Below are 26,379 nucleotides of genomic sequence, written 5' to 3' on the forward strand. Positions count from 1 at the left end.
TCCGTAGCAAGAGTTGGCCTCCATCCATTGTTACATTTGGTCAGGCAACTTCCCACCCCAAGACGACAGTGAGAAGACTCCACATTTCATTTTCACTAATTTGAACTGTAGATTTTCATGTGATGTCATCCTGAGAACTTTATTAAGAAACTCCCTTTAATCTTTATCTATGCTGAATCTGAAGAGTAATCTTCAAGATTATCTACAACAAAAGTTAAATATATTTGCATTTAATTGAAAATGGAGAACTCCTTTACACATTGTCATTTTTAAGCCAGATTAGGAAGCTACTTTCCTTACCTTGCTTTTTGACATAGAATGTGCTGTATCCTCTTTACTTTGTGACACATCATCCTTCCCTTTGTCAAAACCTTAAAGAAAAGACAGTATTGTTGCAAATGATTTGAAGATTTTACCATTGTACATGAGCTTGTCTTTGAAATAAATTTGCAAACTGGGTTTAGCATAAAGAAGTGCAAGCAAATCGGATTTTCAAACAACATATACATACCAGTACATCACATCAGTTGAAAACATAGCAGCTGCTACAATATAAACTAATTTAACACCCACTAAGAGGCAAGAACAGTCCACTGTATTTGAATTGTGCTGCACCCGATCCAATAACCTGACAAATCGTAAATATGGTGTGCAAACTTTTGTCCTTTTATCTTCTCATTCTCCCTTATCTGCATACATGCACGCACAGAGCAGAATACTAAATAAAGCCTTTTTTGGTTTGTTCATTTCTGTAGCTAGAAATAATTGTTAAGTACCACCTACATGAAAGCAAATCTGAAACACTGATTAAGATCGCCAGACAGTTTTTTGCAAGAAAATGGAAAAGGTTGCTTACGTTAGCCTTGAAATTATACTTTCAACTTGACACTGCGTAAGCATAACTACAAGGTTTTATATTAAAACAGTCATCAAAATCCCACTTTTAGCTTTTGTGAGTGACTCACAGTACAAACGCCTCATCTTCCCAATATCCAAAAAGCAAAGTAAGACAATGGCTGTAGCCAGTCTATGTGTGACAATGGAAAAGGGAGTCACAACTGGCATTAGTGCTCCATGCCACAGAACAGATACTGAGAGCCAAGCATCCTCTTAAGGAAAAATAATCTACTCTGGTTACGGGACAAAACAGCTCAGCGATCCATTTTCTTTGAAGAGGTTGGTGGTAGCACAAAGCTTTTATAAACAGGAATAAAACAAATTGCACAATGCATTTATCTGAGTAAGTAAAAATGCCATCATTTGCATGCCCTCCAGATAGAAGGTAGATAAATATGAAGTCATTCGTGAGTTTCAGGAATAATCCACGCAGCTGAGCAGCCCTGCTCGGCTCAGGGTGGTACCCGAGAGCTTTAGCTCACCAGAGGGCACTACATCAGCAGAGAAATGGCATAAACGGACACCTAAAGCTCTCCTGAGCTTCCCTTCAAACATGTTCCGAACTTCAAAACAGAAACTGGTACTCGGATCTCTAAAACGAGAAGATTTATCACGGGAACAGTTTGATTTCACATTCTTCAGGGGAGTGTGTGTATGTGTGGAAACTCTGAGCGTTAAAAGAATTTTTATTAACTCCCTCTAGCAGTTTGTTCAGTGTAGGATTTTAATTTTTTTTAATTAGTTTCTTCACCCTTCCACAATTTACGATACCCGGAAACTCTAAGACAGAACTGATTCATCTATCATAAATACACATCTTGGGAAGTTTCACTGAGTTATAGAGGCATTAGGTTGGTCTTCAGGTTATATGAGAAATCTGAGATTCCTCTTAGTTTTAGTCTGGTAATCAATCTTTTGGGGGTTTTTTTTGTTTATATTTAGTTACCCAGAGGTTTTTTTTGAAGACCAGATTTTTTAAAATTATATACAGCAATACAATGATATTTCATTTTATATTTATACAACGTAAACCTTACAACCCTTTAAAGAAACCTTCACATGTCTTCTTCATAGAAGCCCCTCTGTGCACAGTTCATTAAACCGTTCCTTTTGAAATTCTTACAACGCATCTGTGATAGGTTTTTTCAGCTAATGAAAACCTGTAACGCAGAAGACTATTTGACCATAGGGAAGAAGTACCTAGACAGGCAGAAGTTTTGCAGTACTAGGGAATCCAGAAAAAAAAAACCAAATGGCATGTCATAACCCAGAGGCCAGAAGCCACATTTCGTATACAACACCAAATACAAAACATTTTCTACAGCACCAGTCTTCAGGTGCTGAAACAAAACAAAGGTTGCTTCAAGCTTTAGAGGACAGACTTGCCTTAGTTCACTGAGAAGGAACTAGATTTGATGCCTGTCTTAGGCAGTCAAACACACACTAGAACCATAGTAATGAGGCCTTCTCCTCATTCCCATACCCAAAAGAAATCCCTCATTAGGAACCAAGTTCCACTGAAAATGTAATGCAGGCATTTTCTAATAGCTTTCCTGTTTTTACTTACTGATTTATAGCCACATAGAGAAGAGTTAGTGACGGGAACCGACGAGGAAGTGCTAAGTCAGGGTTGTTCTTACAGAAGAGAAGCTGTAATTCACAGTTTGCTCTCTAAAGCACAACAGTTTCAAGGGCTTTACACATCCTTATCTAACAAACATGTTTTTATTTTCATAAACAAGCTTTTCATCAGTATCACCAAGCAGAAACAAAAATAGAAAGAACTACTCTGTCCCAGAGAATGAGACACAAAGACCAAAGTTCAGTTGCGTTTCTGTGAATGTCACCTCCTTGCTTCCAGTGTCTCAAGCCTGAGAGATGTGCGTGCTCTCCAATCCATCACCACACTGCCCCGCTCACTCTTCCCTTCCTTACTGACACGCACAGCCAAGGGCTGTCTGAGGGCTTTGCTAGCGAACCCAAGTTGGGGAGCTCCAGATCCAGCACCTTGCACTGCTCCATCTTGGTCTGTGAGGAAACCCAACCAGTCAGCTTTACATCCCACACCATCCTGTTGGTAACCTCCTGCTCTGTAGAAGGTATAAGCTCACTTGGAATACAGATAGGTGGCTTTTCTCCCCATGCGCTACAAAGTATGTCAAAAAAAAAAAATAAATTCAGGTGCTGATCCAGACACAGCCTCACCCACTGTCAGGATGCGTTTTCTAGAGAGCCTCCATTAAGATGGAGAGACCTCAATACCGTAAGTAGCCTTACTTCTTCTAACAAGAACAGTTTGATACTAATACCTGCAGTGAAATCTGTACTGAAACATCACAAAAAGCTATATATGGGCCCAAGTTGAGGACGATATACACTTTGCTGTGGAAAAAAACAACAGAACAATTATATTCACTGAATCAACAATAAGAAATACTGTTTTCTCCCTTCTTGCTACCAAGTTATGAAGAGCAAATTTCTCGATGAATTTCTGACAAAGACAACCGCAAAGCCAAGAAAGCTGTGCCTCTAAATGATGCTTTGTGTTACTGCTTTTTTTCCTAGTTTTGTTCACCCCAGAGGTACTGAAAATTGCACCACAAGAAGTCATTGAATCAGTGTCTGGAGCGGAGACTGCCAGGGTATGACAGGCTAGAGGCAGGTCTAATAAAAACGTTTCAAGTTTTTCAGCGTTTATCAGCAGTGGTATCGGGCTTAATGTTTTATCTTACTTGCTGTTTCCCATCCTGTAATTTAATCAGGAACTCTTTAACAAGATAACCTGAGCTCACGTTTCACAATGTAGAAATTCAGGTGTTGAAGATGCAGTCCCCTTCTGTAACTTCCTCTCTATTAAATCTCTTGAATTTGTGTATCATTTTCTACCTAAAATCCTGAAAGCAACCTTCAGAGTTAGGAGAGACAGTGAGCAAGTGCTGTTTGAATCAACCTTCAGAGCTGCAGATTGAGCTCCCACTATTAAGACATTTGCAGGTTTTTAAAAAAAATTATTTTTATTTTAAACACAAGTTCCACTACTGAAGCCTCTAAAGCAGTTCTGGATATCAGGGACTGTGTTCAGAGCAACACTATGTCTTAACAGGCTTTCTCCCAGTGTGACCTTCCTTGTCTGAACATCTCAAGCCCCATGGGCTCTGAAAGCTGATCCCAACTCCAGTGCAGTCAGCCACAGTTCATGGTGTGACCTTAGAGGCCAAGGAAACCGTTTGTCCATTAGTACCTTCCTACTGTGAGTACTTGGCAAGTCCTTCGAACACCTGCAGGTGGAAATCTGCGTGAAAACTCATGATGAGCTTTCAGACAGATGCAAGAGCCTGACAACTGGATGCAACTGGAACAACCAGAACTCTATACACACAAGATGTCAATGAAACAAAATCAAACAGCGCTTCTTTAGAGACTGAGCTGGAATACACAGTCACTACCAAAAGAAAAAAAAAAAATCCTCCAAAACATTGTCTTTGACAAAAAATGAGGAGTTTGTAAGATTAGCCTTACAGAATCTTTAGGATAAAGTCTGTGGTAGGGAACACTTTAAAACAAAACTGTTTAGTTAAAAGATTTCAATTTTGAAGCATAACATAGGTATCATTCTTTAAAGTCACACCCACAATCTGTCCCTTCAATTAATCTTGAGGGAAGGGAAAAACCAAAACCAACCACATCTCTTACATCTCAAATACTGCTTTTGTACCTCTCAACAAATGCCATCTGCAATTAGGATACCTGAGAAAAATATATCAGAGAAAACATGTTACTTTTTAATATCAGATCTATTTTACCCAAAAAGGAAGAACTACGGTCCACTGGAGGCTTTTTGCCAACAAACAGAAGAACCAGTAAAAAAGCAATGCAATGCACAAAAAGATCACAAATTGCAAGCCAAGCAACAATATTACTGCATTCCAAATGAAAAGCAAGGAACAGTTTCATTTGATTACTGGTGTGCATGTGCAGTTGTGAAGAATGAGTAATTCAGCTGAAAAACTATATGCTTCTGGAAGAACTATGAGCTATACTTAGTTGGAGATATCAATACTGGTGTTATGTAATAAAACACAGCAGGAAAAAAAAGGAAAAATCTTTTTAAAGAATTTAACACAGGAGACAATAGTCTGATTTTAACTGACTGATTTTCAAATGCTTGCTGACAAACCAGTTCTAAGAATACAATCCCATAGTAACCAATTCAAGATTCCTCCATGGATTTTGAAACGAAAGTAACCAGAAAAGCAAGCGAAGTCCTTTTACGTATTTTCTCACAGTCATGTTTTCTTTTGGAAACATTGTATAAAACAAACAATAATAGCCAAAGATTGTCCTCACTGTAACTCTACATGAGTATATTTTAGACAGGCAATAACTACGCTTTGCTTAAACCAAACTGAAAGAGTATACCTTCCAGCATACTAAGATTGTTTAAATTCTTCAGCTATATGGAAGATTCCAAAAGATAAAACATTTTTTAGCTATATGTTTACACTTGATTTTTTTCATTAAAAACTGTTTTCCATTTGTTCTGCATTTTAAGAAGTCATTTATTGTCCACTTATGGACAGCAATCAGCTTTAGTGTAGAATTCTGTAAAGGAAGGAAGCGAATAGGAAACCAATCCCTTTTCGCTTCAGTAATTACCAGACTATACGCATTTATTTTAAAGGTACGGAGGATCTGTCTAGATGCCAACTCCAACGCTTTCAAGCTTTGAGATCTTTATTTCCTGAGCAGCTTGAATAAAACTCACATGTTAGATTCTTGGTAGAAGCCTAATCATTTCCTGAAGCAGAATGAAAGGAAATGTTACAGGGTAAAACACGAAGTTTGACAGAGCATGGTGTCCCACCCAACTGCGCCCACTCGCCCAAGGCCGAACATGCCGCTCCAGTGATTCTGCAAGCCAGCACCGGTCAACGATGCAGAGAGCTCCTCGATCGCCAGCCTGCAACCTCCTCTGTGCTCTGCACCCCAACTCTTTTCCATGGCTTCACAGCCAGGGTTTACAAATTCAGCAAGCCATTCTGCAGAAGGCATATAATAAAAAGCTAAAATTATTTTATTTCACCACCCCCCTAGCATTCTACCCCCCTGGGACTATGCCACAAAGTGCATTAAGGGCGCATGCACAAGACAAATCACACATACAGAGTAATTCGGGTAAGAATGTACAATTTCTACAATGTTCCCTTTCAGGAAGGGGTGACCTTGTAGCACATTTTCAAGCATCAAAGTTTCCTGAAGTAAACTGCTGAAATTCAGGTACCTATATCAAAAGTGCACATTATAGACAATGAAATTCTAGAAATTCATTTCAGTGTTCCAGTACTGACTTTCAGGAAACAACAAATCTGAGCAAAAGGAGATTCAAGCCCTTTCTAGTGTTAAATGTCTTAAAAATCTTGCACTACGGAGTTTAGCAAGGCTATGCTTTCAGCCCTAACTCATTCTTTCTTGTCATTTTATGTCAAACCACTGATAACAAGCATGCAGATTCCTCAGTAGTTATAGCTAAATTAAAACTTTCTGCTGTACCTTACTATTTTAAAGCAAGTCTGTTGTGGGGAGTGGAAGTAAAAAGTACAAGGCAGGCAGGCATTTATAAACCGTATTACAGAATTTCAGTCATAAAAACCCAAACAAACAAAACAAACACTCCAGTCAGTACCAAATACACAAATGCCTTTTAAAGAGATATTTGCTGCGGTGTAAGCTAACTTACCCGCTTGCCTATCTCGCAAATCTTGCCACTACAAAGAGCTGCTATCCAAATGCATACAAGCAATATTCTTTCCGATTTCTTCCAACACCTCAGTACATTACTTTCACGGAAGTTGAAAAATTTGAGGTGGAAGTTATATTCTCTCTTGTACGTTTTAAGAAATGCAAGATCAAAACAAACCTGGTAAAGCAGGAGAGAGTTCATTATATCCTCCAAAGGAAGCATTCCGGACAAGCTTTCGGCCATCAGCTCTTGGAGAAAACACAGATGAAATCCCAGCACATGAAGAAAACCTACGTCGCACTGGACCCTCTTCTTTCATGAGTTAAGGTGTTTGTGTAAGGATTGTGCTCTCTGTGAAAGCTGGTTAGCATTAGCTGCTTGGAACAAGAGTGTTGCAGTAACAGCCTTTTGCCTCACATTCTGATGAGTAAGATACAAAGGGGAAAAAAAAAAAAAAAAAAAAAAAAACACAAACGAAGGGCACACATGAAAAATGCAGTGAAGGGAGACAAAGGCTGCCAAATCAGCAGCAAGCCAAGCAACACTATACTCCTCTCTTGTCAAACCCATTAGGACAATTAAAGTAGAACAGCTTTGCTTCAGCTCCTCTTTTCCACAAAAAGACCACATCCCATTTTTTACATCCCACTTTTGTTCCTACTCATCTCTGCTTTCTAAGCACACAAAAATTATGATTATTTAGTTTTTAAGGATTCCTTAAATCAATTCTTTTTCCTGTTAGTCTTTCAAGTCCCAAACTTATATTCCACAAAGCAAAACTTGTGAGCTATGTGGGCTTCCCAATTTGATAGTGTGGTACGCTACGGGAATCTGAAAAGGGAGCCAATGTTTTGTGTTACACAGGCACGGTGAACTTTCCTGTTTAGGCACTTACCTAGCTAGTTTTCATCAAGTGATGGCTGTGGCTTCTACATCCTCATTTCTTGTTTTTATTTAAAAGGTGAGGTGATAGCTTTTTCTTCTCTAAGACTCTGCTATATTTAAATACACAAACCAGCCTGACTCCTGGAACAGTTGTACCAAATAAGCTCCACAAAAAGGGTTTTGTATTATTAATGCCCCAAATATTTCATGCGGTGATAAAATACTTAAATGAACCAACATAAAAAATCCCAGCAAATTGTGCTTGAAGACTAGAAATCAGCTGATCCAAACTGTCCTTGCTACCAGAAGTCAAATAATCTCTCCCTAACCTCCTTCATCGACTCCTCATTGGCTGCTTCTTTGCCCCGACAACTAGTGTGCATGGCCACCCTCTTCCACACGTGGAATTTCCTTCCTGTCTGGTCCTTCTCTGCTGATCCCAATTTCCCCACCACACCTTATTTCCGACAAAACACGTTTTGAAACCTACTCTGTTTGCTGGAAAGCAGAAAAATAAAACACTAGGAATTGGCTTGAAAATAAGAACTTGCATTCTCCCTTACTCCATACTAGAGGCTTCCTCTTCTTACAAAGTGAAACGCATCCCACAAATTAAATCAATGGTAGTGTGAATTTGATTAATCCTCAAATAATACTGTCTACTCCAGCTGCTCAGGCAAAGAAGTGTACTTAGTATTTGTGGCTCAGTAATTTCAGTTCACACTGGTTCAAGGATAATACAGTAGACTGAGGTATTTTATAAACCCTACAAAATGTTTTAACTGTGCAGGGCGTTATGTGCCTTAGTATCTATAGATACATACACTAAGACACATGCAGAAAACACTGGAAATAATTTTTCTGATTATGAAACATAGCCGCTTCCAGGATCCTACGAATCACTAGAATTTCTTCATGCCTGTTAACAGACTATTGTCCCAATACATGCCAAGGAAAAAAAGATGTAACTGAACAAAATAAGTAAGAGCCATCAATAGAAACCATTGTATGTGATATATAACTTTCACTTCTTTTGTACAAGAAGTGAAAAACTCCATTCACTTGAGCATAGGGAGGGAGAGAAACTGGATGAGCACATCATGTATTCAGGCCTGTCTCCATTTATCCATTACTGTCTCATCCTTCTCTCAGCTGAAGCAGTCCTTGTCCAGATGTCCCAGAAAAATCAAAACGAGCAGCTGAAAAACCTAAGGAGTGGAATAGTGGGGCATGAGGAGGAAATGCACAGAGGGAGACCACCACTTTTTGTTGTTGTTGTTAATAAACACAGGTCCACATCACTTCTCCAAATCTATCTTCTTAACTACAAAACAGAGCCAACTACCTTGGTTCAAGTCTCTTCAGAATACGCATTTTCTTTCTTATAATTGAAATCAAGAGAAAGCTGCAGTAGAAAAACTCCCCTTACACACAGAAGGAACTGTATCCTCTCATTACAGACCTATCTTGCCCAGTTAATGGGTCTGTTATCTCGTTTTTCAGAGTCAGGGCAATGACCCTGCCCAGAACACTCTGCTGACACTGGTATCAGGCCACTTCCATGCCTTGTAGCAGAACAGCAGGGTCACACAGCCTAATGGGAGGTTTCACCATCAGCCACCCGCACCGCTTTGTCTGCATCTGCCTCCAGCTGCTGGGCCGGTCCAGGAGCCGCTACTGAGCACGGCTCTGCCACCCTGCCAGGTTCTTCCACAACACAGGCTTCTCTGCCACCTTCTGCTCACGTTACTTCAAAGTGGCTAGATATCATGCGGTTTGAGGAAACCATATAATCCTGAAGGTTTTCTTCTTATTTCTCTCCATGCCCTCTCAGGTCCCTTGACACTGTTCACCTAGCCAAACTGTAAACGAGAACAGATTAAAAACCTCTTTCTCCTTCCTCTGCCCTTTCCTCCATTTAGCAGTGAAACTGAAATCTTTGGGTAGCTAAAGTTAAAAATTTTAATGTGGATAACGTTACACTTCCCCTCTCTGAAGCTATCTCCCAACCAAGGAAGCTGTTATCCAGGTATTCTAAGTACCTTCTCCTTTAACTCAAGAGCAATATAGCAGAGGCAGATTCTCTGCCTTTTGCCAAAATAAAACTCTGTCTCACCACTGCAAAGGAGGGGGAAAAGAAAAATATCTAATTTAAGCTTCCTCCTTCACCTCCCTCCCCCCCCCAAGTCATCTTCATATTTCACTTAAATCTGCAGTGGTAAAAGAGTTAACTACATCGTTTGGCTGTAAAAATTCACTAGTTCTCCAACTTTTCAACAGCTTGTGATTTATTATGCCTGCTAATACAGCTCATTTGCTTCAACTACTTCAAAGCAGCATACCCTTTCAGGAGAGATAGCTGACACACAACTGAAAGGCTGTTAGATCAAAAGGAATCTGTAACGCTTAACAAAAATGAGCATTCTTCTTCATGGTGTGATTACAAGCTAAAGTTTCTTTGTAAACTCTCGAGCATCAGCCTGCAGTATTAAAGGGGTTTCTGCTCTCCACACACTCAGTGCCCAAAGCTCTTAGAAATCCTTTTAAATTCCTTGCAATAAACTTGATTCCCAAAAGGACAGAGAGGTACTTTTAAGTAGCTGGAAGTGCTTTTATTTGCATGTTCTGTATATGACAATGGAAAGGTGCACTTCATTAGCCACCACATCTTAGACACACACACAAAAATAATCCTTTTTCTTCTTCTTCTTCCCTCCCTGAAAAATAAATTCAGACAGAATAGGTCAACCTGTTAATAAAATTAGAATTAGTATCATTCATTAGGTGATCTCAGACTAATGTCTCAGGAAGCCTTCTATCCTTTTGATATCAGTTCCAAGTGCCTTAATAATTGATATATTTAGAAAATGCACTAACATACACAGCTTGGAAGTTGATACCGCTTCAAAATACTCACAAGTAGAACCACAGCCAAGTCCAACGGTTGAAGTCAGACATAGCTGAAAAGCCTGCATAAACAGGAAAGTATCTGCACTCGAGCCTAAATGCATCAGGTGTGTTCCCAGTGTATCTGTACATGAAAAAATAAGATTCCTCACAACAAAAGTTAAGTACTTCATGAAAGCAGGTACCAGATTAAATATGCCACTGTAAGGTAGAGAAAGAAGTTTCCTGGTTTCTCTGTTTTACATACTACCTAAATCAGTATGAAGATAAAAAAACATGACTGAAATATTTAGTTCATCTATTTTGGGGGGGTCGGGGGGAGAAAAATTCATTCTCAGTGAATCTGTTGAACATCTCTTTAGAGGAGGAAAACTTAACTGTTGTATACATTTTTCTAAAGGGCAGAACACATTTCTCATATCAGCTACTAAATCAGGGCTTCTTCAGTAGTAAAAGCTGGCTTTAAAAAAAAAAAATCATAATCCTCTGCTTAAGACATTCTTCCAGATACTGCCAGGGGAAAAATTTAAATCCCAGTATACAAAACAAAAGGCAAATAGAAGACACATGCAATTCCAACAGTGCATGAACAATTTTGACAAAGCCTGGTTTTAGTTTTAAAACATTTCTCCAATTGAAAAATATTTACAGCTGAAAAAAAAACATAGGCTTATCAAAAAAGAGCTCTCTAAATTGTACAGGTATGAATTCCAAGCATGGAAATAGAACTGAAATCAAACATATTCTAAACTACCCAACTGAGGAATTTTAAATATAATAATCCTTTTTACATAGATTTTAGAAGTTTAAAATAATGAACACATTATACAAACTGATGCTGATGCAATAATACAACTAAGAGTATATTAAGTCATGCAAAGTAAAAAAAAAAAATATTCCTTTTCCCTTTGGAGGTATACAAGGAAAACCCAAACTGCTTAAAACAAAACTCTGTGAAAGCTAAAGGGAGAAGAAAGAAGAAGGAAAACTGATGGTGTAGCAGAGAAGACAGAAGCTTTTTAGACTTGCCCTTCAAGTCTGACAATAATTTGCCCTGACATCTCGACAACACTAAGTTTTCCAGTAGAATTCTCCCCCCAGTTTAACAAAAGAAAGGTCATAAACAATTCTCTACATGCAGTATAAACACACTCTTGGTGGCACGCAGAAAACAGAATAAGGAAACTGCTAGACTACCATACCTATAAATGAGTTTTATCCAACACCTGATTTTTGCACATGAACTTTAAGTGAAAGTGTTTTTCTCCTATTTACCAAAAAAAGTATTAAAGATATACTTGCCTTCAGACACCACTATTTGATTCAGAAAAAAGACATCTGAAGCATGAGGCTACAAGTTGTGTTGGTAGTTTACAGTGGCAAGTTTCTTTCACTAAATATTCTTCTGTTCTCTGGTATTTCCAAGTCGAGTGCAGTTTAGCTGAGGAGTAACTCCAGAGGCACGCCTGCGAAGGGTTATGAATGAACACCACGGCTCCCAGTGCCCTGCTGGCAACCGCACTTGGCTGTACCTCCTCACTTGCTAAGGCTCCTGCTCAGCTCCTCCCACCCAAAGTAAATAGGCTTGCTCACTGCTCAGCTTTCCACAGTTTTCATCTCAGCCCTCGTGAAATTCTCAAGGTCACAGTTCAGGTTCAAGTCGACCAGCTCTGGAAAGATTGTCACGGAGAAAGAGAACTTGCTCGAGAAGTTTCATGGTAATCGGCCCTGCTGTGCCTTTCAAACCCAGCACCACGCTTTCATAAAGCCATAAGCCACACAGAAGGGAGTACATGCAATTTACCCAAGCCACAAATGCTGGGTGGAGTAGCATTTCAGAAATGGCAAGTTTTAATAAACACATGATGACTTGCAGAGAGCAATGTGCCAGAGTATGCGTTACAGTAAGAAAGCAGGAGGTGAAGATAATAGATTCAGGAGACTAACCACACACAGCAGAACTTAAAACATTTCATAAGAAATCCAGTCTGGTAACACAAGCTAAAACCAGGTTATTTAGGGGTCAAACGCCTTCCTTGATTACTGTGACTAGAACCTCACTCACATGCCATTTGAAACAAGCACCAACAAAGCTATTCCAAGTAAGTCGCACAATTTTGCGGAACGGGGGCTTCACCTCCATGAGGTACACTCCAACATGAAACTTAGAAGTGACCACCCTGGTGTCAGGTCCCTGCAGCACTACAACAGATATTAAACCAGAACTACCTAAAGAACAACCAGTCCACATGACTCCTGTACACTGCTGATTACAAAATATTTCCTCATCATCAAAAGACAAGGTAAGACAAATTAAAACACCTCCCAGGAATATGGCAAGAGAGACCAAGACCCTCTAAGTGAATGGGCTTGCAATGTTTTAGACAGAATTCCCATGTGGCATGAGAAAGCAAAAGTGTTAACATTTTTTCTAAGACATTAGACGCACTTCTCTACAGAGAAGGTGTCTGACTTCAGAAGTAATATTTACTGTTAACATGGAAGTGTTAAAAAATAAGCTTGTCGAAGAGCCTCAACAAGCCCTCTAGCAGTTTCTTCTCTAGTGCTGAGATAGTGAGACAGACTTATGGAAAGATGAAGTGAGGTAAAAAAGTGTGATATACTTTAGTATAAGTTACTCTTACTGTGTCAAGATAAACTATTTAGTCATTCTTCAGCTTCTCTATTCAAAGGACAGATACAGTGGAGGGAAACGGGAGACTGCATGAAGTTACTTCCATGACTAAGTCTGTCTAGATGCAGAGAGTAAAGTCAAAAGAAACATGAGAAGGAAAACAGAAGTAATTATCAAAGTTAGATATAACCCAACTACCCAGGAAATAGCTTGATTTGGAACCAGACAGATTGGCACGTTTTTACCACCTGCAAGCCAAATACCATTATCAAAAAGAAATATTAACACACAGAAAGCACCAGTTGAAAGAAAAGCAGGAGGTGGCATTTAAGCAGCGATCAGTATTCTACCAGTGGAGTGACAGCCTGCCCCATGCTCAATGCGCATCTGCTATAACCACAGGCATGCCAGATTTCTCTCTCCAGCTCTAATGCAGCACCTCTACGCTGTGGCTTCAGTCTTGTGCACCCAGACGAACGAACGGGCTCTCATGGTCTCCTGGCAGAAACCTGGCCAAAGCACTGAAGCCAAGTGCTCATCTCAGGCAGAGCTGCTAACATTTTGAAAAGACTTGGAGTTCACTGACATAGGGCTGTATCTTTCGTTCCACGGGACAACAGTAACCTGCCTTCCCCTGACAGCTGGTAAGAGGAGACACGTGCTACCTCTCCAGAGCTTCTTGCATGCTGACCACCAGCGAGCCACAACAGGGATGAGGAGTCAAGAGCTTCAGGTATTTCTTACAGCCTTGTCAAAAAAAAAAAACCATGCTGCTGCTGTCAACTGAGCCAAACACCTGAAACTTTTAAAAAAAGTTGCAAGTTGTACAGGTCTACAACAAACCACCTGTAACTTGTTAGCTGCCTCGGGTAGACAGTAATGTCCGAGCCTTGTATTTTCTTGGTCATTATGACTCCAAAGGCCTCTCATCCCTTCAACAGGTAATAAGCGTTCTTTAGGACCTACTGCTTGAAAACATTTGTTTTTCACTCTCCACCTTCTCTCACATGCAAAAATGGTTAAATTTGTATTTTCTCCCCAAATGCAGCATCCTATGGATTAAAATCCTAGCATGTCTTTTAGACATTTACTCTGGAGCAAACAGTCTTTAGTACAAACTCAGCACGGCCAAAAACACCCTTACTCTCCCTCAAAATCAGTGTCACCTCCTCCTTTCTACTAATTGTAATCATCATCATTGGTAGACCTGTAATTCTGCTTCAGCGGTTAACCCACCTCCCTGCACCCAAGCCACTTCTGTTTTTCAGTCATGTAACACAGAATACATTTTCATCATATTGCAAGCTGAATTAACAACTACTACTACTTGACTGGAAAAGAGGGGTAGATCCTGTTTCTTTTCTCAGCTCAAGCTCCTTCTGGGCACACACTTCCACTGCTTACTCTTATTTGATGAGCTGACTTTAAAAAAAAAAAAAAAAAAAAAAAAAAAAAAAAAAAAAAAAACAAAAAGAAAAAAGACAGCAAGAAGCTGTTAATTTAGCTCAAAGATTTAGATCATTGTAAAATATCTCCTCAATTTTCATCATCCTGACATGGTTTTCCCAAATACTACTCACATTTTCAACCCATCTGCGTCTCATCAATGCTTTGAATAAAGACAGGAAAAATACAGAAAAGTCAGACATTTTCAAACATCCTATTACAGAGTTTTTAATACTACTATCTTACCTAGATTTCTCTCTTTACCACAAGTACAGTTTATTATTATTTAAGCATCTATGTTATTTTCACAAAGAGTTAGAAATATGTTTTAACAGCATATTTATTGTTAAAAAAATATTAAAAACCCTTTCTGAGGCAACTTCTGACGTTTTTCATAAATTTTAAGTGATCACTATTTCTATATTAATCCATTTTATCAAACAAATAAAACAGTATCCTGATGTAAGTCTGAGTTAACAAGATTTACAAGAATCCAATTTACCAGGGATAATTTGTGTAACAACATAAACAGCTTACATCAGCAGAGTTCTGCTCTACAGCTTTTGAAAATGCAGTCTTGTACTCAATATTTTTCACGTTCATTTTTTAACTGTAATAAAATAGTTTTGTCAATGATTCCTTTTGGTCACACTTATGGTAGGTCAAAAAAAGTAAAAACCCAGAAATAAGCTTGATAAAAGTTTAGTTGTTTTCCCATTAATGGTTAATAACATTTTCAACCACAGAACGCAAACACAGAAAATGAGCCAAATTAACATTGTTCTATGTGTCAGCTGTGAGAACTGAAAGCTGTTTTAGCAGTACTAGCATCTATATGCACTACACTTACAAAAATATGGTCTTAGTGAGGTGGCAAGGCCATGCTAGCTCACTAGAGCCTAAAAACACACCATCCCGCAAACATAAGCAAAGCTTTACAGCCAAAGCTAGCTCCCCAAACCCATTAAAGTTTCCATCAAAAGACTACTGAATTATTTAGGTCCACCTCCAAGTCTGACAATTCTAAATAAAATATTTAGTGAAAAGCACAGTATGATCATTTAGTATGTTCAAGGCACAGAGAACTGGGAAGGCTTCACTACCCAGCAGGTAACTCAGAAGAAAAACAACAATGATCTGAACATAAAACATACCAGAATGCAACATTCACATACAATACATAGCATTGACAAGACTAACTTGGCAGATGCTATGAAAGGACAATTAAGAACAAAGACTTGAAAAGTTAGAATTAAAGACTGTATGTGGGAAAAAAAAGATTTGCTTCAGAAAGTTTGATCTTGCAAGTTCTTGCCAAATCTTTATTCCTTTTACCATTTCCCACACCGATTTGAGAAGCAAAGTAATCCACGCAAGTGAGCTGTTGAATTAGAGAGTCTAGAAACCGCTTTCTTAAACATATACAATGAAAAGTGAGGGAAATCAGCAGAAGTTTTCAAGATCAGCTCCATGTGGAGTCGCTCAAGGTCCGCTTCCACAAGCGGTTTGAGTTACGATGCTGAGATGCTCTGTAATCGGAAAGCTTTCCTTTGTGTAGTAGAGGTTAGGGCTCCCGTGACAAGTTGTATTGGTGGCTTTCTAGAAAAGCAAGTAGCACACAGAACATAAATGGTTGTCTAGTTAAGCCTACTTTGTGCCTTTATTAAATCCTGTTTCGCACACTACAGATGCAAAAAGCTATTTTTCAGGTTTGTTTTGATGTCTCTTAAAACTCAGCACATCTGAGTATGTCAGTTCTTGCACTGATAGCAGTTGGATTTTGGTATTCTGCAACTTAAAGCCACTGATGTTTCTAGGCTCAATAAATTTGTTTTATAGAACAAATTGTAATTGCAACATTATGATCAGGACTAGCTTATTCTAACACGCTAGTTAACCACTTTATGGGCAAGGCAGAAATAAATTAAATACACAATTAAAATTAGAAGTCTATCTCAGGAGCAATGCTATATATGGCTAAGTTAGCCTTTCACCACTAAAATTCTGAACTTTCTACATAGATTGGTTGAGATCATACAAGCATAATTTTAAAATACCTTTCTGTTAAACAACCTTGCTGAAGCTTTCTATGGAAGCAGGTCTGATCTCCACACCTGTAAATGCCAGGCTGTAGCCTCAAAGGTAAGCTAGCCTCCAGTCTCAGGATAAAGGACAGTGTATCTTCAAGGATCTTAATACTACTATGTAAAATAAGAAGCTGCAGCTTTTTCATGCAAAGATTATACAGAACAATGATAGTGTAAACAGACTTGCTGAACAATCACTAGACAATGCTGCCAGATCAAACTGTACTCTACGTTTGTAAAACAGATTTGCACTGGACTCCAAACAGAAGACCCCCATCTCCGGCTCGGACAACACTAAATTCCACCTCACAGGAGTGACAGGAGTGAGCAAGGAGGAAGTCATTTGTCTTAAACTAAGAAACAGGTACAGGAAAATAGAAGGTTTCTGAAATCCAGATTTACAAACACACAAATAAAACACCAGTATTTACACACAGGAGCATTTAAAATCATGAAATACATACCACATACAACTTCACAATGACATGTTACACGGTTCTCTTTGTTCCAATAGGAAGTCAGTGGCCCAAGCTCATGTTTAATGTTTACCTCCACTTCCTCATATTAAGACTCATCTACTTTTAATCATATTTGTAACACTTGTCATTAGGATCTTACTTAAAACACAAACAGAAGACACAAATTAAACTCGTTCCAGTAGATTTTCCAAGTGATGAGCACTGAGCATTTCTCTGCCTGGACTGCTCCTGGCCAGCCAAAGAATCCGGCACATACGGTGGTGTTTCTCCACTAACACCAAAGTTAGTGCTAGTTGCTCCAGAGACTGCATCTTCACAGGTTTCATTTCATCCCAACTCATTTATCTTTAACCACAAGCTCTGTACAAAACTGGCTTTGCCACACAGGCTGTTTTATTCAGGCAGCAGGAAACATATCTTAGGTAATGATGGCCAAATAGCACCCAACAACATCCAACTGTCCAGCAGCAAAAGCCAAGTATCCATATCACAGCTCCCCTTTATATACATTTAATCAGTTCACTGTAGACTGTATCATACATTTTTCTGTTCCAATTCTCTTTTATCCTGTGCCTAGCATGCTTTTGAATTGTTTGTTTACATTACCCATCTCCTAAGGATTCATTCAGGTGCCAGTGACTAAAAGTTATCTCCACTTAGTTCATAGTCAATGCCTTTAAATACTGTATGTAAACATTTCCTGTATTTCTGCATATTGTCATCATACAATAAACCAAAGTTTTTTACAATATACCTGTAAATTGGATTTCAGTTACAGCAGCCTCAAGCAATCCATCACTTTAAACTCTGTTCTACTTCATGCTTTTCAGGCATGCACAGCATCTCTTCTTCCCTATGTAATAAGCTCACGTTTTCACCAGCACTGTAATTTTTGCATAGGAATAGCTACCACAGAATAATCACCCAACTTCTAAATCTGGGCCAACCTCCCCCATAAAAATCAAACCTACACCTCCCGAACTGCAGATAGGCTAGAAGTTAGTAATTAAAGGTTGCTGAAGCCTAGCCCACATTGTACCTTTTCACTACTGAAATTAACTGCAAGCCAAACTCCTTGTTTCATGAAACTACAGCCTCATTTCTAGTAGCGCGCCTGGAAGACTAAGTCAGTGACGACTGATGCTAAAAAAGGCACAGATACATTTAACCAGCTTAAAATCACTTATATAAGCCCTGAAATAATCAGGGGAAAAAAAAATCAGGAGAGAAGACTTAATATCTGCAAGGAGTTTGAGATAGCACAATCAAGTCTCAGCGCTTCTCAAGTTCATTTTAATGATTTTCCTACAAGTGAAAGCCCTTAAAAAAGCACAACAGTTTGACTTTATAAATTAGTGGGAATAGCAACATTAAAAGGAAGAATTTACTAGAATATACATTTGTCTAGTAAAGGATACAACACAGTATGTAGAGAGAATATCTGAAAATTTCTTTAAACATAACAAAAATTACAAACAAGTTATATATGTATATTCTACAGAAAATATTTCCAGATTAAGCACAACACAAGCCAGAGAACATCAAGTGCTGTTCCAGTGAGATAACAGCAGCTTTTAGAAAACACATCAGACCTAGCTGTGCATAGCGCTGAAAATACTATCAAAACCATTCTTAAAATACACTAAAAGACTACCAGATTCAACATGGTAACAACTACCTTTGGTTTCAAAGTTTTTTTCTTTTTACCTGAATGGTACTGAATGAGAAAACAGAAAAATGATTCAAAGTTACCCGAGACACTGCCTTTATTACTCTGATGGACTAATAGCTTGCTTTGTCAAAGTAATGATATGGGAGTTAGGAAGGCTCAAACCAAAAAAAGTCTCAGGAACACTACTCATGGCAAGAACTAAAGGAAGCATAGAAGACTAGCACGGCTGCCAAGAGTAAAAGGAGAGAGAATATTAATAAAAAAAGTCTGAAGTTTTCACTAAGAATTCCACACACCATAATAAATACGTCTAATGATATCCTAGGCAATAAGACGACACAAGCAGTTTCAAATGCAAATAAGTACAAGGAGAGCAACTACTGCTTGGGTTTTGGTTTTGTTTTTTAAAAATATTATCAACAAATCAGGCCTACTGGAGTTTCACTTTGCATCCAATCAGTTCACATGGATCCACTGAGAGTTTGTTTTCAAGTAGTTTAGCAAGGCAGAGGGACTGTTTGAAAGCTGGCAAAAACTAGTGCTGAGACTTTGCCCCCCCCTTTCCTAAAGAGAAGGACCTTTCAGTAGAAGTAATTGTTAAAAGGTCTTTAGGCAAGGACTCCAGGCTTAGGCAGTGTATCATTACACAGAAGTGTTAAGACACAAATACCTGAGAAATTAATGTGACCATCGGTCACAGGATTACACACAGATAACAATTTACCATCACGTGGACTGTTCTCCCACAAATCATAGCATGCTTTAATAAACTAGTGCACCACGTAAAGCATTTTTTCTGCTTCAGATTAACACACAAGGATACAAAGAATTACGTACAACATTTCAATGTGCTTTCTTCTTTACCTCTTTATTGTAAAAGGCAGTGTTTTTGAACCAACATTTCGAACAGATAATTAATGTCAGCATTTAAGTTCTTTAAAACCTCTGTAAAAAATAGTTTTGTCTTACCATGGCTATGGGTAGTTCCTGGGCTGAGAGATGGTTGGAGTAACTCTTTGGTTGGAGTAAAATACGCTTCTTTCCCCTGGCGCTGGCTCATTTTTCCTGGAGTTAAAAGCTGTGATTCATCGCTGTTTGTTACCACTGCTGAAATACAAAATGGATGCTCATTCAATGATGTTGTGTGCTTGTGCATAGATTTCTATTAACAACTTCATTGCTATGTTTGAAACTGTCATTCAAATGCCATCTTAAGAAATTTTTCATTCTAGAAAATCAGGATTTCAAAGCAAATATTTGCTTTGGAGGGGATGGTAGAAAGAAGCCGACAAGACTGGTCAAAGACATGAGGCAGAAGGTGAAGACAAAAACTAGGAGGAGGTAGGAAAGGCTGCTATTGAATACAGATACAGCACTGAGCTGTTACCTAACTTCTGAAATCCTGCTTTCTTTGTCACTTCTGTGATAGTTCTTGGTTTAACTAGCCACAACACACCCAGCCCAGGAAACAGCTTGCCAGATGAAGCTCTGCCACCATCCCAGAAAGCTAAGATGAACGTATGTACTGACATCACAAGAAACAAGTCTTATGAATAAAGACCATGTATAGACTCTGTCAAGGTAAAGGCTTAAAGCAGAAGAGTTACTCTCCTTGAACATGATCAGTCTGAAAGACTTGTCTGACATCTTCCAGCTATTTATAAGATCATCTGGTCAGTCATCCTTTTTATGGTCTCTGTACATTTCCTTAAGCTGCACGCAACAAAACTGTACCTTTTTTCATAGTGGAAGAGAAAAAAAAACTCAGTAACACCTGTCCTGTGGAAGTAGACATACTGACAAAAAGAGATCAGAGGGGAACACAATAGATGCTTATCTAAAAAGAGCCTGCCCAAAAGATTGGAACTTACAAAGCTGCTCCTTTTAAGAGTTCCCAAGCTTTCCTCAAATAGTTTTAAAAGTTCAGCAGCAGAAGTCTGCTAGTCCAAAGAAGGGCAACAAAGCTGGTGAAGGGTCCGGAGGGCTTATGACGAGCAGCTGAGGGAAATGGGGTTGTTCAGCCTGGAGAAGAAGAGGCTGAGGGAAGACCTGATCGCTCTCTACAACTCCCTGAAAGGAGGGTGTAGCCAGGTGGGGGTTGGTCTCTTCTCCCAAGTAAGAAGTAATAGGACAAGAAAAAATGGCCTGAAGTTGCACAAGGAGAGTTTTAGATTGGAAATTAGGAAAAATTTCTTTACCAAAAGGGTTGTCAGGCACCGGAAGAGGCTGCCCAGGAAAGTGGTGGAGACACCATCCTTAGAGGTATTTAAAAGACATGTAGTTGTGGTGCTTAGGGACATGGTTTAGTGGTGGATTGGGCAGTGCTAGGTTAACGGTTGGAGTTGATGATCTTAAAGATCTTTTCCAACCTAAACAATTCTATGATTCTACGAGGAATGCAAGGATGCCAGTATACCCACCTGTACTATTTTTCTACATCAGATAAACCATCTAAAGCTCTGCTGCAGACAAACTGTACGCTATGCAGACTGCTGCACATGAAAAATACGTGAGGATACAGACAGGGGAGGTAAAGAGCTCATTTTACCACTTCAGAGTTCAAGTCTGTCAGTGCCAAAGCCAATCCTTCAAAGTAGTCACTGACTTTGCTGCTTTTGTAGTACCACCAAACTAGCTTTTTATTGTCCTTTTTATTGTTCATCCCTTCCTTTACCGGAGTGAGTTTAAATCCATACCATCCATCTCCTTGAAGATGAGCAGAGGGTAATTTTAGAGAAGAAATATCAATTAGTAAATATTAAAGCCTCCTCACAACTCTTTAGAGGGCACATTTCAATATCAACAGAACTATTAGAGTTGATAATACATACTTCGTTCACTTTCCTCATACTGGCCATTAAATTACTAATACATAGTTTGTCAGTACGATTCGTGCATCAGAAGAAACACAAATTGGGGTCTTTACAGCCAATTTATTTCATCAGATAAAGCTATGGGGAAAAAAAAAGTCTCTGAAGGGGCAGATTCCCAGTTCTTCTGTTTCTATAATGAGCATGTGAAAGTGCCTACACTCTTGAAAATAGAACAAGGACATCAGATATAGGATAAAGTTTATTACAATTCAATTCCACATTATTTTTTAATGTCTGTAATAAGTGATATTAGCTAAGACCATGGCTTCTGCACAGATTTTTTTAATCAAAAAGAAAGAATTTGTGCCTGCACTTTTCCCTTCGCCACATATGCAAACTCTTAATCCCAAGCAAAATTATTCTGCCAAGCACACATACTAATGCCCATGAACCAATGGCACTAAGTAGTCTTCGGCTGTGTGCACACGCATACATACACACACTGAAGTTCCCCCTATCACCACATCAGATCCAATCCTTATATGAGTATCGGAGTAAATATACCTGTTCTGAAGATGTAAAGTTATTGAAATTAAATGAACCATACAGCGCTACAAACAGACAAGCTCGAAAATAAAACTGTTTCTGAACTATTATTTCCATGTCTTTATTATCTATACTACAATAACATTTGAAGGTTTCATTTCAAACTGATAAATATATCTTTTTCTCTTCCAGATAAGTAATTTAAAAGATTTATTCTAGCCATGATTGGGAGAGGTGAAGAACAAAACTTTTCCCACTTGAAAAAAAGAAGAGGTTAATGCAGGGAAACATTTGGATGAGTAGTATGCCAGGTAAAATACTTTTCCAACAGTAAATTTTTCTTGTACTTCAGCTTTTCAATTACAATACAGAAGAAAACCTAGTATTTAGCCCAGCAGCCTATATGTTAAGATTTAGGCTAACTATTATGAACATATGTGCAAACACACTGTAGGAGAGGGGAGTCACTTACTTGATGGTCCATGACAGTCTCTGTTATCACCATGATGCTGTGTACACATACAATTGAAGAACGAAGAACAGCAAACATAAAAATCCAGGCCGGGAAGAAGCAAGTGCACAAAAGCAGCAGCAGGAAAGAAGAAGGACAATGAAAACAGTGTTAGTTCATAACTAAAATACAACATGCACCTCAATACCAAAGGCAAGACCTCAAGAGACTACTTAGCAGTTCAGAAAAGTTGAAGCAACAAAACTGACAAATATGCTTATAGAGAAGCCATTATTAGAAGCCATCATTGTATACGGTTAGTAAACAGCAACTGCCCCAACTGCTAATTCTGAGTGGAACGTCTCCATCAGCAATTTAGTGCTTGTGTGACTTGATACACAATACATTTTAAGAAATTTTTAGCTGAAATGTTTTCAGAAGACTAAAGCTCTGAAGAAAGCTGAAGTAACACAAAATTTATTTCCAAAACTGCTCCACTTTCAGACAGGTGTTTTGGAAAGACAAAAAATTTTTAAACCACCAGCAATGTGCAAGCACCCATTAATGCCAGATCCAAGCCTAACTGCTTTTGCACACAAACACGAACTTAGAAGCCACAGATTCAGTTCATCTACAAACACAGGTAACATTTTAAATTGCTTAGGATGCAAGACAAGCAGTGCAGTTTTAAATTTAAGAGGACATTTTATATCAAATTAGTTCCAAAGAATCAAGTTATATAAAAAGTTATCTCTATCTCGTTGAATGCATCTAATACAGGCACTACAGGAACGTAATTATATCGTAATAGCCCATACTCCTTTCTGACATTTGATCTGGAATCTTTTATAAATCATTGCTGCTCAAGGCCACGATCAGGGCTAAGATCCCACTGTGCTCAGCTGTGTACAGATGTAAGATAAATTCCAGCTATTTCTTAAAGGATTTACTACGTTTGAAATCCACGAATGGCAGAAAAGGAGGAGAAAACAAGCATACTGATCAGCATGAACATTTCCTCCTTAAAAATAAAATAAATCCAAACATGCCATATCTTCTATATCTTAAACAAAAAACTGCTCCGTAAAGGAGAGAAATCCTTGCCCTGCTTTAAAGAGGATCCAATCTTGCCTTTCTGTTGTTATCAGGTCTAAACAGCAGGAAATGTAAAAATGAAAAATAAAAATCTTAGCAAGCAGGAGTCTTGTCTTACACTCCTGATCTTAAAACACAGATTTTTATCCCTCACAGCTGCCTAGGGGTGTTAATTGACACCGGAACGTGCAAATGTAAAGTACTGCAATGAGAATACAGCAATTCCAGTATACATCATTGGAAAGGTGAGGGAACCCTTCGTTCATAATTCTGCACTTCCTGGAAAAGGACTTGTTTAATTAAGAGAAGCTGAAATAAATTATAAGCGCAGTTGGTAAACAACCTTCTATCCCTGTCAGTGATTAAATTTAGGCCAAAGAGTGAAACACTGCTAAGGGAACCCACTAACTTACTGGACAGGTTTAGGTAGTAGTACATAAAACGCATTCAAGAATTCAACGGTTTTCAAAGCAAACTTTCTTCCCAATGTACAGATAACATACTGCAGACTAGAAAACAACATATGTTCGGATTGGAACTGTATTACCCTATGATGGTTTTAGATTCAAGAGAATAGTGACTGACAAGAGAGCAAGATAAAGGAGTCTGCAGCAACTGTAGAGAGATCCAGCAACCGACTGAAGCAGTGGGAACGCCACTGTTCAGCACTGGTCTGCTTTATTTCTCACTAAAAGTTGGAAAGCAAGAGAAGAGAACTGGAAAAATAAATTGTTAACAGACACATAGGATCAGAAGTTTCTGAGATTCAGACAGCATGTTCACTCGCAGGGCGTACTTACACATTGAAGAAAGAGACTGAAAAAGCACCGCAGCAGGTCGTGTCTCACTGCCTGCCTCTCAAGGAGCCTTGACCAAGATAAAACATGACACCACAGAGCCGGGCAACCCGTCACCTGAGATGATGCAGGGGCTTTTTATGTAAATATTTCAGCATTGCATGGTTAATCCTATGAACTGGTACAAACAGCTCCTATGCCAGAGGCTGAAACACAAGCCTGTCTAACTCTGTCCCTGATCTTCTCCAAATGACATTCTGTTTACACACCAAACCGCCTCCGTTGCTGGTCAACCCCCTCTCTTCATTAGAACTATTTGGGCCTGTGTATTTACCTAAAACTTGCAGAATATATATTATTAAATATTGATGCAAGATGTTGAGATACTGAAATGAGACTATTTTGGCAAAAAAACCTCTCCACATTTTCCAATACCCTATTGCACCTCTATCATCTGCAATTCATATCACTGCAGTTTGGGGATTCAAACCCCCACAGGAACAAAACATGACAGTTTTACTCTCTCTGAAAACAATGCCCTCAGGGCATTCCCGTCCATCACCTCCCACAATTTTTATTCTAAATATACAAGATCAAGAGAAACATATGCTTATTTCCAGAGACACAGCCTTCCCTTATTTTCACATTTCTTTAATTAATGACTTTGATTACCGATTAAAGAACAAGTCCTTTGACAAGGGGAGTTTCTCAACACTACGCAATTGATTTCGCTTCTGCTGAGGCACATTTAACTAAAAATGTTGCTACCAAAACCATACAAAACCTAGCCCTCCTCCCAGTAAAATTTTAGATTAAGACTAAGGAATAAAACCAGCAATATAAACCATCACAAGACAGTAGCCATAATTCTGTTTTCATACAAAAGCAGCTCTGTGCTTCAGAAAAGTACTATTTTTAGACATTCATTTCTCAGAAATAAAGCTTATAACAGCTGCTACTAAACCTAAAATTATATCTGCCAACTTGTCCTATAAAACAAAAATCTTTTTCCTGTTGAAGGTTACAGTAAAAGCAAAAACCTATGTCATGCTAGCATGTTTGAATCTCACACTACAAAAGATAAGTTTTTTTAAAAGTGCTTACTAGACTTACAATCTAAACCTACAGTTAAATTCTTACTAGAGTTTAAATGCACATTTTAAAGTCAAGTTAGAGCTTTCACTCTGCTGAAGGCAGACTTTTCCTGAAGGCAGTCTCTAATACGTGTCAATCGCTAAGATTAATCATGCCACATTTAAATTCAGGACCGCTAACCCAACCTGCAAAGCTGATCAGTAAAAAGGACTTCTATTCTACACTTCAAGGAAAAAAGGTACTTCTATGTCTGCTGATGTATTTAAATAGCAAGGACTGACTGTAAAAGTTATATTAAAGGCAAAGTATTTATGAAATACATGTTCTGGTAAAAGTTAGAACAGAGTAGAAAGTTTTCTTTAAAAAAATCCTTTAGAAAAAGAACGGTTTACACCAAACATTCCCACGTAACAAAATCCAAGTTCTGGGCCAGTGAGGCTTGTTTAAATCAAATTATTACTTTACAGAAAAATAGACAAAAGTGTTCTCAAAAAAGAACTTAAACCAAAGCATGTACTATTTTGCACTGCTTTAATGATGGCAGGCTACAAAAATAGTCTGCTGAGCTGTCATAACATTTGTGTTCAGATACGGTACATATCAACCTAACTGTTCGACAGGAAAAGCATCTCAAGTAAGATTTTTCTTCCTAAACTGATTCTGGAAAGAACAGCCCACAGTATTAAGTTCTGTGATCTCCTCCTCTGTTTTTGTTTTACACACAAGCCAAAACACACATTAGAAAGCTCACATTTCTAAAAAGGCATTTTTCAGGTATCTCCTAGAAAACCCCAAAGGACTTAAAACCACGTAGCAAAGTGTTGATCAGTATTC

General features: G+C 38.6%; 1 protein-coding gene across 1 annotated transcript in view; it reads right to left on the reverse strand.

Moving 5' to 3' along the window:
- OSBPL8 (oxysterol binding protein-like 8) overlaps positions 1 to 26,379 on the reverse strand; it is a 57,065-nt gene that overhangs the window by 28,995 nt on the left and 1,691 nt on the right. Inside the window, exons 2-4 of the mRNA XM_009704148.1 lie at positions 22,580 to 22,616; positions 19,718 to 19,855; positions 301 to 371 (exon numbers count right to left, since the gene is read on the reverse strand). Coding sequence (XP_009702450.1) covers positions 301 to 371; positions 19,718 to 19,855; positions 22,580 to 22,616 — 246 coding nt within the window. The remainder of the gene's footprint in view (positions 1 to 300; positions 372 to 19,717; positions 19,856 to 22,579; positions 22,617 to 26,379) is intronic.

The sequence above is a fragment of the Cariama cristata genome, unplaced genomic scaffold, assembly GCF_000690535.1.
Source record: "Cariama cristata isolate BGI_N322 unplaced genomic scaffold, ASM69053v1 scaffold1140, whole genome shotgun sequence".
In the NCBI taxonomy this organism is placed as follows: Eukaryota; Metazoa; Chordata; class Aves; order Cariamiformes; family Cariamidae; genus Cariama; species Cariama cristata.